The sequence below is a fragment of the Corylus avellana genome, chromosome ca11 (assembly GCF_901000735.1).
Source record: "Corylus avellana chromosome ca11, CavTom2PMs-1.0".
Taxonomy (NCBI): Eukaryota; Viridiplantae; Streptophyta; class Magnoliopsida; order Fagales; family Betulaceae; genus Corylus; species Corylus avellana.
This window is the reverse complement of record NC_081551.1, coordinates 163,175-175,631: the sequence shown is the minus strand read 5'-3', so window position 1 is coordinate 175,631 and position 12,457 is coordinate 163,175. Positions and strand designations below refer to the sequence as shown.

General features: G+C 37.0%; 2 protein-coding genes across 2 annotated transcripts; one reads left to right on the top strand and one right to left on the bottom strand.

Annotated features, from left to right (window-relative positions):
- Positions 1-820: 820 nt before the first annotated feature.
- On the bottom strand, positions 821-3,080 carry LOC132166727 (uncharacterized). Its single transcript, XM_059577598.1, has 3 exons — positions 2,119-3,080; positions 1,853-2,045; positions 821-1,478 (listed from the first exon to the last, which is right to left on the bottom strand). The coding sequence occupies exons 1-3, from the start codon at positions 2,521-2,523 to the stop codon at positions 928-930; spliced, it is 1,149 nt and encodes a 382-aa protein (XP_059433581.1). The 5' UTR covers positions 2,524-3,080; the 3' UTR covers positions 821-927.
- A 6,402-nt stretch (positions 3,081-9,482) lies between these two features.
- Positions 9,483-11,796, top strand: LOC132165590 (histone H2A variant 1). Its single transcript, XM_059576218.1, has 3 exons — positions 9,483-9,650; positions 10,084-10,210; positions 11,184-11,796. Exons 2-3 carry the CDS (start codon positions 10,091-10,093, stop codon positions 11,478-11,480), a joined length of 417 nt encoding a protein of 138 aa, XP_059432201.1. The 5' UTR covers positions 9,483-9,650; positions 10,084-10,090; the 3' UTR covers positions 11,481-11,796.
- The last annotated feature ends 661 nt before the right edge of the window (positions 11,797-12,457 follow it).

The following is a 12,457-nucleotide window of genomic DNA, read 5'->3' as shown; positions in this document are numbered from 1 at the left end:
ATTAAATAGCCCTTCTTGAGCATGCTTGGAATATTTTCTTTTCGGAAAACACACTTCATACAAGTGCAAACCTCAAATTCCAACCAAGTTCCTAATTGAATATGCTAAAATCAGTTCTGCCGAATTCAAGGTTGAGCACGCTTTTGACGTCTGCGAGAGAAAAAGATAATCGGTTTGAAGACTTATTGGATGAGCAGATAACCTCGATGCCTAAATTAGTGGGGATCAAAATTCAAAACCATGACTTTCTGGATTGATTAGAGAAATCAGGTGCATAATCGTAATACGTTCCTTCAAATTTAAATTGTGCCTTCTTTATGCCAAGATAACCTCATCTAAAGCACCGAGGGAAAAAAATACACACATCTATCTATTTTGCCTTTTTTATTCTCTCCTCTTGAAACACTTTCAAAGCATTTAGAGGAAACTTGCTTATCCCACACCTCACAGCCGCTCCAGAATGCACAAAGTCCCTTCTCCCCTCCCCCTTCAAGCAAAGAATATAAAACCAGCAACTCCCCCCTTCAAGCAAAGAATATAAAACCAGCAACAAGATGATAAAAAAGTACGCCATTCCTGCGCGAGCGGATGCAGTAACACCTTTACCTTTTTCCTTTTCCTCTGATGCCCATTGGTTCACTGCTCTTTTAACGGAGTGAGAAAATTGAATCTCAACTTCAAACGAAATTAGCGAGAACGAACAACAAAATTAGATTACTCTCATTGTATAAATCAAGAACAAAAAACTTCTGAGGAGTGAGGCCAGAGGTTCTTCTCTCTAACTATAGTCTATATTCCTTTAGAATTTTATTGATAAGAGTTTAGTAAAATCCGTCCCTTACATTAAAAAACAGAAAGGGATCAAGTGGTCATAACCATATACCATCTGTAAAAATCTCTCCAAAAAAAAAAAACAACTCAAAACTCTCACGGCCAGTAATCTTCGATAACTGAAGCCAGGCCAGTGACGATCCTAACCCCAACCAGTGCACCTTTAGGCTTAACCTCCGGAGGCTTCCATTCTTTCCCCACCGTCGCCTTATCTTCCTCTCCAGAACTTTCGCTCAGAGCGAAAACGGGCTCGCCCAACTCCGTCTCATCCGCAGAGTCTCCCTCTCCTCGACTCGGTGCGAACTCACGGTTGGTCCTGATCATCAAAGGCTTTTCATGATTGGCAGCCGTCCGTGAGGTGGGCGTGGAGCGCGGGTGGGGAGAGAGCCACTTGGCCTTGACGTACTCCGCTTTTCTCCATGGTGGAATGTGCATATCCTTCTTTTTGAGACTCTGCTTTGCGGCCTCCGCTACGATGGTGATGATCCTTTGGAGACGATCCGCCTTGCCGACAAATATGTACGGAAGGCTCTGCAGGATCGCCTTGTAGGCCTTTGTTGATCGAACGATTTCGAATTCTGATCTGAAGTCGATATCGATCAGAAATCTATCTCCTTCCATTATCACGTCTATGTATTCGTACTCTCCTAAATAAATACATTAGGATACATTATTTCCTGAGAAAATTGTAGAATGAAAGATTCTTAATTGAAAAGACTCGGATGTTGGTGCTCGTTTGGATTTCCTTTCCTTTGATGTTCGTTGATTTCTCGGCAAGCAAACAGAGATTAAACAGAAACATGCACCTAAAACTTAGAAATAGAAAAAGTTTTTCCCGGTAGAAAACAGGTTTGGTTTTCTTTTCATTTCCGAAATATTCTCGGAAGGGAAGCAGAGGAACCAGATATTGTTCCTTTCCGTTTCGAGATTTTCAACATGTTTCTTAGCAACCAAACCGAAGAAACATATATTTTGGCGATGAAAAGAGACATAATTTCAGAGAGAGAGAGCGAGAGAGTACCGGCGGGATAGGAGGGAGATTTTTCCCAGTGAGATTTGCAGATCGAGGCGTCGTATCCCAGAGCCGACAGTCCATCAGTGACAACCTTCCTGCAAAATTCGTCTTTACGCTTGCAGATCTTGTTCTTATCTACGATCTTAGCCGTGTCCGCTAGCAGATTCCTCTCACATACGCTTGCGCACGGCACCAGACCCTGTGTCCACAAACAAAAACAATTTTTCAAAAACGCGTAAAACAAAAATTAGAAGTTAAATTATCTTTTTTACCTTTAGTATTTCACAAGCTTCCGTGCAACAAGAATAGTTAGAGTCGTTGTGAGAATCAAAATCGTCTTCGGAGCTATCGGTGGAGTTCCGATTGAAACAGTTGCAGCGGTTACGGCCGCACCTCGACGCACCAAATTGCTTCTCATTGTTCTCTTCGATGAAGCTTTGCACCATCTTGGCCAAGCACACGGAGCTCGGCTCAAACTCGACCGATGAGCCATTGCAGCCGTCCTTGTAAAAATGCGGCTCCTCGACACCGACCTTCTCCGCGGCGGAATTCCTGAGAACATTCAGGAACTGGCGCTCAAAGAGCCGCTTGAACCGCGACTTCACCACCGGCTTCACCGGCTTGCAGTCTTCAGGCGTGTGAGAATCGATCGGCTGGATCTTCATTGGGAAAGGCATGAACAGCGTGATCAATATCACGAGAAAGTTCTCCGCAGCACCTCCGATGTTCAATTTACCATTTTGTCCTCCATTTCCAAAAGTTTTAACGGCCTACCTATACGCAAGTCTCTAACTCCTACAACTCATCGATCGAGCTCGGATCTTCGCCTTCGAATTCAAAATTTGAGGACGAAGAAACTTATAAAATCGAAGCGGTTTTTTTACCAAAATTCGAGGCGTTTAAGCTAAAGCGGTTATCATATAGTTTATAGACTCTAATTTGCGAGACAAAGTATGGAATAACTTCGAAACTCTGCTAAGTCAAAAAAAAAAAAAAAAAGTCGCTTTTGCTTAAGGTTTTCCGAAATGCGGTTATGGCTCCCGAAATACGCGACCGCACGTGACGTTTGCGTTTAGGTAACGAGGAAAACGATCGACCGTCGGAGCCACCATTTCCCGGCGAAGAACATGAATTTCCCAGCGAGGTAATCGCCGGCAACGGAACTGAGAGAGAGGGGAGAAGAATTACGATTGTGTATGGTATATACTCTAGGTGACAACTGACAAGGAGCGGAGAGTGGATGGTGTGGGGAATTTAAAGGGAAGGATAAGGGATGCTGGCTGCCTAGGACTGATTTGACACGTGGATATCCGACGTGGCGGGTCGTTGCGAGCTGCAAGAGGTGGGTACGTGTCGAGAATGAAGCCGGTTCGTTTCGTGTTGCGGGTTAGACGATGCCACGTTATGGGTGGTGACGATTAGGCCGGCTTCGAATGTCGAAAATGGCCCTCTGCATTTCTTTTGCCCCGGTCTTGATACGGAAGTTTGTCACTTCTTTCAGAGCCACCATCTCATGAGGAGGCAGGGGTAAAGTTTGTGTTAGTTTCATAATCTGGTTCGAATTGGACGAAATTGCCCTCCACGGGGTGGATGATGAGACTGAATTAGAGCCAACATCTTGTCCAGGAAGCTAGTGGACAATAAGGGTTGTATGGTCATTTGGTGCGCTCTAACTTCCAATCTTTGAGTGGTGAGTGGAAATTCCCTTGGGGGGAATGAGGTAGTTGGAGTGGCCGGTTGGACGAAAATGTCCCTTTGTAGACCCAACGAAAAAGTGATGAGACGAGAGTGTCGTGTTTGAGAAGCTAAAATGGAGAATTGGACACAGCGTCGCGTCGTCCTATCACTTCTATCGCTTTTTTGGTCTAAGGTAAGCATCGTCATCTGAGAACCGGGGCCGGAATTCACTTCCCCTGTTACCCTTTACAAAGTTTTTCTGTTTTTACATACCACACAAAAATAGTTACAAAGTAACCTCAAGTGATGTGATAAGGTTTATTACCCTTTGTTAAAATAAAATATTTAATACTTATTATAACTTATTTGTGTACTATCTAATCAGATGCAGTGACGATATGGTAATTTTAGAAGAAGGATGTGCATCATGTGCTGCGGAGGGGTCCAAGTTTTGATGAATGTTGAGTTGAGTACACTTTATTTTTTCGCATTTATCTATAACATTTATTTATACAATTATACTAATGACTTGTTTTAATTTTTTTTATTATTAATTGAATAACATAAAAGAAACTTTTAAAACAAAATACATCAATCGATAAAATGAGGGCGAGAGGTGATTACTATTTTCATTTCTTGTTTTGATTCGGCAATGACCGTTGAGGACTCGGTGGGTACTGATTTGAGGCAGAAAGCAACAGAGGGCTGTTTGGGAAAGTTCAATATTTTTCATTTTTTGAAGTGAAAGCGGTTGATTGTGTCGTTTATTAAAGCCACGCGGCGCCAAGTTGAAGGGGGCGTTATGTCCTTGGGGTGATGCGATACAGACACCTGTCAAGTACGTGGTGAGGTAAACCGTTGGATTGGGTTAACTAGGGACAAATAACCCTATTCAAAATTTAAAATAAGGTTGGCTTTAACTTATCCAGTCCAGAATCCCCATTTCTCTTTACTATTTACCATGGGGTAACTCATTACATCTGGTAAGTTCAAATATTTCGTACAATAGCGGGTTTGATGGCATGGATAACTACAAATGCATTTACAGGGTAGTAATTGAATGTAATTACTGACCTAAAATGGTATTTCTCTAAAATAAGTAACTCATATGAATGATTGAGGACATCCAATTACAATAATTACTTAATTATACAAAAAAATTACAATAATTAATCTTCGGGAATAATTAAAGGATGTGTGTGTGGGGCAGTGTATGTTGACATGGCTATTAACTATTAAGGGTAGCATATGCATAAAGTTCAATTCCTAAACCCCCCGAACTTGGGAAAATAATTAGCGGTAGTCACATGGTCAAGCATCCCAATTGTACAATTTCAATATCATACACATCTTTTTCTTTCTTTCTTTCTTTTTATTTATTTATTTATTTTATTGCTAGAGACTACAGAGTTTAAATTTTTCTACGTTGAAGGTTTTTTCATTTGAAGATTATATAAAATTGTAGACAAATGATTCGTATTTTTTAATGATAAAATGGTATTTGGGTAGAAACAAGTGTCCCCCATTAAATGAATACATGATATATGACCTTGGAAAATGTCAAGCCCAATACGCCCTAAAGTAAAATAAGATAAGGCAGATGTCCCACCGACTTGACGGCGATGGCGTTGGCCTTGGCCTTGGCCCCCACACTATTGACATTCCCACCCCCTCTTTGGATTCACATTATTTACATCATCACACAGTACACACTAACACTCTTTAGTGGTTACTTTTTCTCCAAGTCATAACCTCGGGAAAAAAACAGAGGAAGAGTTTAGGAAATTACTCGATGTGACAGGAAAATGACTCACTAGTCCCAAAAAAAAGCTTCCTTCCCATTCACAACAAATATACTTTTCACTTTATTTAAACAAAATTATATTTTTCTTTATTTAATTAAAATTATATTTTTCACTTTTAAATATCCACTTTTTTAAATCACTTAATCTGCCCTTTAATTTTAATTATTCAGAATATTAGAGATTTAAAAATATTTATTTTTATATTTAATTAGTGAACTATACTCACCAAATATTTTTTTTCAAATTACCGGATGCACTTTTTTCGCTTTAATTTTTTCAATTTTTTTACATGTCCGTACAAAATGGAGAAGGAGATTCGAACTAGTGACTTTCGCTTTATTAAGCGTGGTCCTAACTGATTAAGCTATCTCTTAAAAACTTTTTTTGCTCTAATTATAACATCATGGCTAGCTCTAAAATAGGATTAAAAAAAAAGTGTTAATACTTTTTTCAACAGATAGCGGGACCCAAATAAAAGAAAGAGATTGTCCCTTGCCTTGCAAATTGCAATTGAAGAAAGAAGTTAAGTTTGAGGAGAGTTATCCGAGGGGAATCTTAAATACATTATTAATTCAAACAAACTACTAAACTGTAATTATCCTAACATTTTTATTATATTGTTGGGATTTCACTTGCCGTTGTTATCTATAGATGTGATTCTTATTTCAAGCTGTATTAAAAAGAAATAAATAAAGTTTTCTAATGAGTAATTATTGTTGATTGGATAGGGGTTTTGTCACCAGACGTTGGTGAAACTTATTGGCAACATCTAATTCATGGCTTCACAATTTGGCTTTGTAATTCTTTACAAGGTTTAGGGGCAGTTTAGTCATAACTCTTTTTCCTTGTCTCATCATTCCTATGAATGGAAAATAAAATTCAATTGTAAGAAAGTGAAATACGATTATCAAATAGAATGTTAATATGCATAGAAATATGGTGGTAAAGATGCCTAACTAGAAAAGGACACTTCCCCTAAAAAGAGGGGAAAAAAAAAAATCTTGAATATGGCTTACTTCAACAATTGCATAGAGATAAAGTTTTCATGCTAAGAAAAAAAAATTATTTTGACTAATTTTATTAAACTGATATATGTCATAAATTTTTAAAAATGATTATAATTTTAAAGACGCATATAAAATATATATTAATTTAATATACCGGAGTGGAAGAATTCGGTGCAACAGATTTGTAAGAACATTCCTCCAAAGGTGTATGATTTTTGCTTGGGACTATTAAAAGGAACTTTATTTCAAATGATTTTTTTTTTTTTTTTTTTCTTCTCTTAGTTCTTGACCACCCATGAAAATAATAGGCAAGAGATGCAAATGTCATGAGAGATGAAAAAGGAGGAGGAACTCAAACGTGTAATTCTTATGCAGTTTATGGCGATTGGCTCTCTCTTCTTTGCAGGGGGGACCCCAATTGATATCTTTCGTTACATGGGCCCCCGGGCACACAGAGTTGGGCCGGATTCTTTTTTGTGGGCTCCAAGGAAAAGGACATGAATGTTTTGTACCATCAATGGGGCCCAGATACGCGCCATCAAACAATGCCGTTTACCCAGAAGACCCAACATACAAATCCAAGTCACTCATTTCACCTGGTCACTGTGTGATTAGAGATGTGTAGGCCCATGAACATAAAGATTTTATGCACCCATCTTTTTCCCTCATTCATGCAAATCTCTCCTACCATATACATGAAAAAGCAAAAAAAGTGTAGGTCAAGTCAATACAGTTGAGGTCGATAAAAGAATGATTTTGAGGGCCCTTATCTTCTCTCTTATAGAATTAAGACTTTAAAAAAATAAAAAGAAAGAAAGAAAAAGAAAATCCTTTGTTAACGTCTCAAGCCCTTTAAAGTTTCAGTAGAGCTCAAGTTGGAGCTCCCCATGGTGTTTGCAACTCTGCTGGCTAAAATAATGAAATTTAGCATGTTTTAGTGTATTTTTACAAGTCATGTCTCGGGCAAAAAAAAATCAAATCAAATCAAATTAAAAGCCGTATCTATTCCTAACTAATAACTATATATAGAGATAGTGTAAAGGGTTATTGATGTATAATCTTCCAACAAGAAGTTTATAAAAAATGAAAAAAATCTAAAACAGGGAGACAATCACAATGAAAAAGGACTGCTAAGCAATTGAAACTCAGGTCACTAGCAATCGACCCGATTCTGAAAAAGGCTTTTATTTATGATTAAAATGGTATTTCTCTTCTAAAAATGCATAATGAATGAGATTTGCCCTCTTATGTACTATTTTATTTAAAAAGAAAAATGCATCAGGGTGACTCTTAAAGAACAAAAAACAGAGCTAAATAAACAGCTTTACCAAGCCACAAAAGTAACTGGCTTTTTTACTTGCAAACGAAAAAAAAAAAAAAATAGTAACTGGCTTTTTTGACTTCTTAAAAAAGAAAACAAGTTGATTTGTTCTCCAAGGGTTGGGTTAGGCCAGATTTTATTACCTTTTTTTCTTTGCATGTTTCAAAAATCTCTCTCTAAAACATGAAGGACCCACGTAAAACATGAATGTGAGTAGTATGAGCCATCTAATCTAAAACACAATCCCCTAAAATATTCCACTTGCTCTGCTTTACCTTGTTTGAGCACTTCAATGTGAGACACCTTTTTACTTACTTTTCCTCTTCTTTCTCTACTTTCTTTGAGCACTTCAATTACGCATTAGCAATGCAAAGAAAGCTTCACGCGTTTCTAACTATTTATTACCAAACGTGTCTCCTTACTTTGGACTAACTTTGTTTTAAATTCATTTGCTTTACTCTAAATTAATGCATGTCATCATTATATTCCATCTCTCCTTTATTTATATATTACTTTTTCTTTATATTTGGTATCAGTAAAAGTTATATTTTATCTGTTTATATCAATTATGTTCTGGATTATCTCAAAGGGATAGCTTAATCGGCTGAGAATTACATTTTATAAAGCGAAGGTCATTAGTTCGAATTCTCATCTCCTTCTTGTGTCGACATCTTAAAAAAAAAAGAAAACAATGTTCTAGGTTTCCACAAAATTAACTTTAGAAACGGTTGGGAAAAAAAAAAATCAAGGTTAACGATATTAATAATAACTTTCATAGGGCCTTGGCCGATTTTTTTTTTTGTTTTGTTTTTTTGACATGTTCACATAAGATGTGTGATTACCAGCCAATTGAGCTACCCCTTAAGAATGCCTTGACCGAAGTTAAATCTGATTACATATGAACAATCAAGTCGAAATAATCATCCCAAATACGTCACAGAATATGTGGACTTTATGGATTTTCTCATCAACTCTCCAAAAGAATGTTGAATGAGAAATTATTGAAAATTGGTAGGGTGATGATGAAACTGTCTCCACCATCCATGTTTAACAAGCTTGGTCACTATTTTAGACAAAGAAGTTTCTTGTCTTATGCAGAGGATTCACAATATTTAGACAAAGAAGCCCATTATGTTTTCCATGGGCTGCCCATTGCTTACCTTTTTTCTTCCCTTCGGTATCACGGATCTTGTGGTCCATCTATATATTTTTTTTCCTTGTCTCTCTCGACTCTCACCCTCTAAAACATCGAGGCCCCAAGTAACGACGACCCCATTTTTTGGCTCTATGCTTTGCATCATTTAATACGCATCTATTCTTCCAGCCCATGGCTATATGTGGTTTGGCCATCTCTATTCGGTCAAAGGGGTGGCTTGACCATTGGTTATCACTTGTTTCTTTTTTTAAGGAGTGTTTTGTTTTATTAAAAAAAAGAAAAAGATTATTTTTGTCTTTTTGTTCTGTAAAAAAAAGAAAAGATGACAAATAGATGAAGGATAATAGAAAGACTTATGATTTCAAAAGAAAGCTTAAGAACCTAAATTACCTTATTGTTGAAATTGAAAACTTAAATACCCAATTAAAATATTCTTTTCATACCAAAAAAAAAAAAAATATATATCTTCCAGAAACACATTTAACAAGCCCATATTCCCCCACGTTTAAGAAGAGCATTGGCCGTAGTTTCTAGTTGGTAGATGCTATAATATAATATATAACAAACACTTGGCGTTGAAGGCTGAAGAAAAAGGAAAGGAAAAAAACGGTAAAAATGTCGGGGGTGGGAAAATTTTGAAATCCGAAAATGTGGTTTCCCACCCAAAAGAAACCGCCTTTGGTCTGACCTCATTCAAATCAAAATCGAAATTCCAATCTTGTATACCCTCTTTAATAAATACAAATAAAACCCCCCCAAAGCTTTCCCACCTCTTTTCATTTTTCTTTCTCTGTAGGCCCTCCTTCCTCTTCGCTCTCTAACACTCCGCGCGTCTCAGGTACCTCTCTCTCTCCTTGTCAGATTTGTTTGTTTGATGGGGCTTCCTGGCACTTGTGGGTAATTTTCAGATTCGGTTTCTCTTAATTTTTTCTCAATTAGTATTTTGAAGATTTTGTGTGAGTGGGTTTTATGATCGAAGCTTCTGTTATTAGAGTCTTAGATCGGAGTTTTGCGTTGCAATTGATGGGTTTCTCAGGCTTCAGTTGGGTTACATGGTGACAAAACTCTCACCAAAGCCCGAAAATCACCGACAGACGATCTCCTTTTCGTTTTGAATTTCCCTAGTAGGGATAAATGAACCAGATCTGTTATACCCACAAGTCAAACCAGATCTAGTTTTGTTCTAAATAATTTTAACGGATTTTTTGTTTGTCTTCTGGTCATTTGGTGTGTTATTATTCTGAAATTTGAAAATGAAAAACAAATGATAGGTGAGAAATGGCGGGAAAAGGAGGGAAGGGGCTATTGGCGGCGAAGACCACGGCGGCTAACAAGGACAAGGACAAGGACAAGAACAAGAAGACGCCCGTCTCCAAGTCATCTCGTGCCGGTATCCAGGTAACCCCCAACCTCCACTTGCCTTCCCCTTTTATTTTTTGGCATATTTCTCAGTAACAATTCTGATTTCTTGTTATTGTTCTCACTAAATCTAAGAAACTTGTTAGGCCATTTGTGCCTTTTTCATTATTTACACACGAGTGAGTGGCGTGTGTTCTCTTTTTATGCTATTTCAGGGAGATTTTTTCACGATATAAAACAAGTAACAATTAATTTTGAATCAAATGGAGACGACGTATTTGCTCTTAAGAGGGATAGTTATGCACACTGGGGAAAGACGTTTTTGGCAAGGAGATGGATTTAGTTTTATTTTAGAAAGTGCTATGGTCTGCTTTAAAATCTGTTTAGCTTAAAATCGCGTAATTGGGTGACAATTTGTGTTTGGTCATGTTTAGATTGTGTTGAGATATAAGTATAAGATTATATAAGTTAATTATCATTCAACTTCTTTAATTAAATGGGCTAGACTCTTCAATATTACCATGTTAATTTTGTTAGTTTATGTTGTGCTTGTGAGTTGTTTCAAATATTGCGTGTTGGGGTTGTTGAGGTATGGGTATATGATAATATAAGTCAATCATAATTCGATTCATTTAATTATTTTATTAAATAGGTTAGATTTTTTAACTTTAATTTGTTAATTATATATTGAATTTATATCGGATTAGCAAGTTGTGTAAAAGGTTGTTAGCCCTAATTTGTACTTCTTGTTAACTCCAATGAAAGGCGTCTAGAATTGGTTGGGACCAGGCATTAGTATATTTTTTGTGGTTCTTGCATTTTGATTTGGTGTTTACTGCACAAAGAATTTTCCAGAACGAATGAAACGCAAATTATTTTGCAACATTTGTATCGGGACTTCAAATTTTATTTTATTATATATATATAAAATATATATTTTTTTTTCTGACTGGTTATGATTCTGATTTTGTTCGCGGTGCTTGTGATATGCTTGTGCATGGGGGTTGTGTAGTTTCCTGTGGGACGAATTCATCGGCACCTGAAAGCAAGGATATCTGCGAATGGACGAGTTGGGGCCACTGCTGCTGTTTACTTGGCTTCAATTCTCGAGTATCTGACAGCAGAGGTGCTTGAGCTGGCTGGAAATGCAAGCAAAGATTTGAAGGTGAAGAGAATCACACCCAGGCATCTGCAGCTTGCTATTAGGGGAGATGAGGAGCTTGACACACTGATCAAGGGAACCATTGCTGGAGGTGGAGTCATCCCTCACATTCACAAGTCCCTTATCAACAAAACCTCCAAAGATTAGGCAGTTTGTACCTGATTTCTCAAAGGCTGTTAACTGTAGGACAACGTGACTTGTGACTCATTTCCTTATTTGGTAGTGTAGACTGTAGACTTTATTTCCTCGTACAAGTCTGTTCAGATCAGCTAGGTAGGTTAGTATATAAGGGTGATCTTTTGTGTTCATCTTCTTTAAACTGGTATCTTTGTTTAAGGTAGGAGTGCTGTTGTTTGTTGAATTGTTTTTAATATGGTCTCTTAGCCATCTTTAACTAATATCTATGGTTCTGTAATGTGGTTTCTGCAACTAATATGATGAGTTCAGGATGTTTCATTTGTTTGATCGGTGATGAGGTAGTTGATGTTATGCTGCTTGGTATATTTCTGTCATTCCAACCCAAAAAGTAGTCTTGTACTCGCATTTTTACAGAGAAAGGAGGGCAAATGTGGCAATCAAAACGTTTTCGGTCTTTTTTTTTTTTTTTTTTTTAACGGTTTGTAATTTTTGACATGCTTGAATAACTTGATATTATGTAATATGAAATAGTAGATTAAGATAGTAGAGTTTGATGTTTTTAATTAGTAGATGATCTAAAGTGTACTTGATAATAATAGTTATATTTAATTATTAGAGTTAAATACCTCATATCTCTCTGGGGTTTAGGAACTTTATTTTTATCCCTTGGGTTTCATTTTTATCACAAGACCCTTCTAGGGTTTTGATAAAAGACTAATTTAGTCCATCCGTTAGTTGACTGTTAAGACTGACATGTGGACCAATCAGATATTGACACGTGGCAAGTCATCTCAAATTTTTTCCTTTTTTTTTTAAATACATTATTTTAAAAAAAAATTAAATTGATGTCATGTGTCAATATCTGATTGGTCCACATGTCAGTCTTAATGGTCAACTAACGGATGAATTAAGTTGGTCATTTATCAAAACTCTAGGAGGGTCTTGTAATAAAAATGAAATCCCAGGAGGTAAAAATAAAGTTTCTA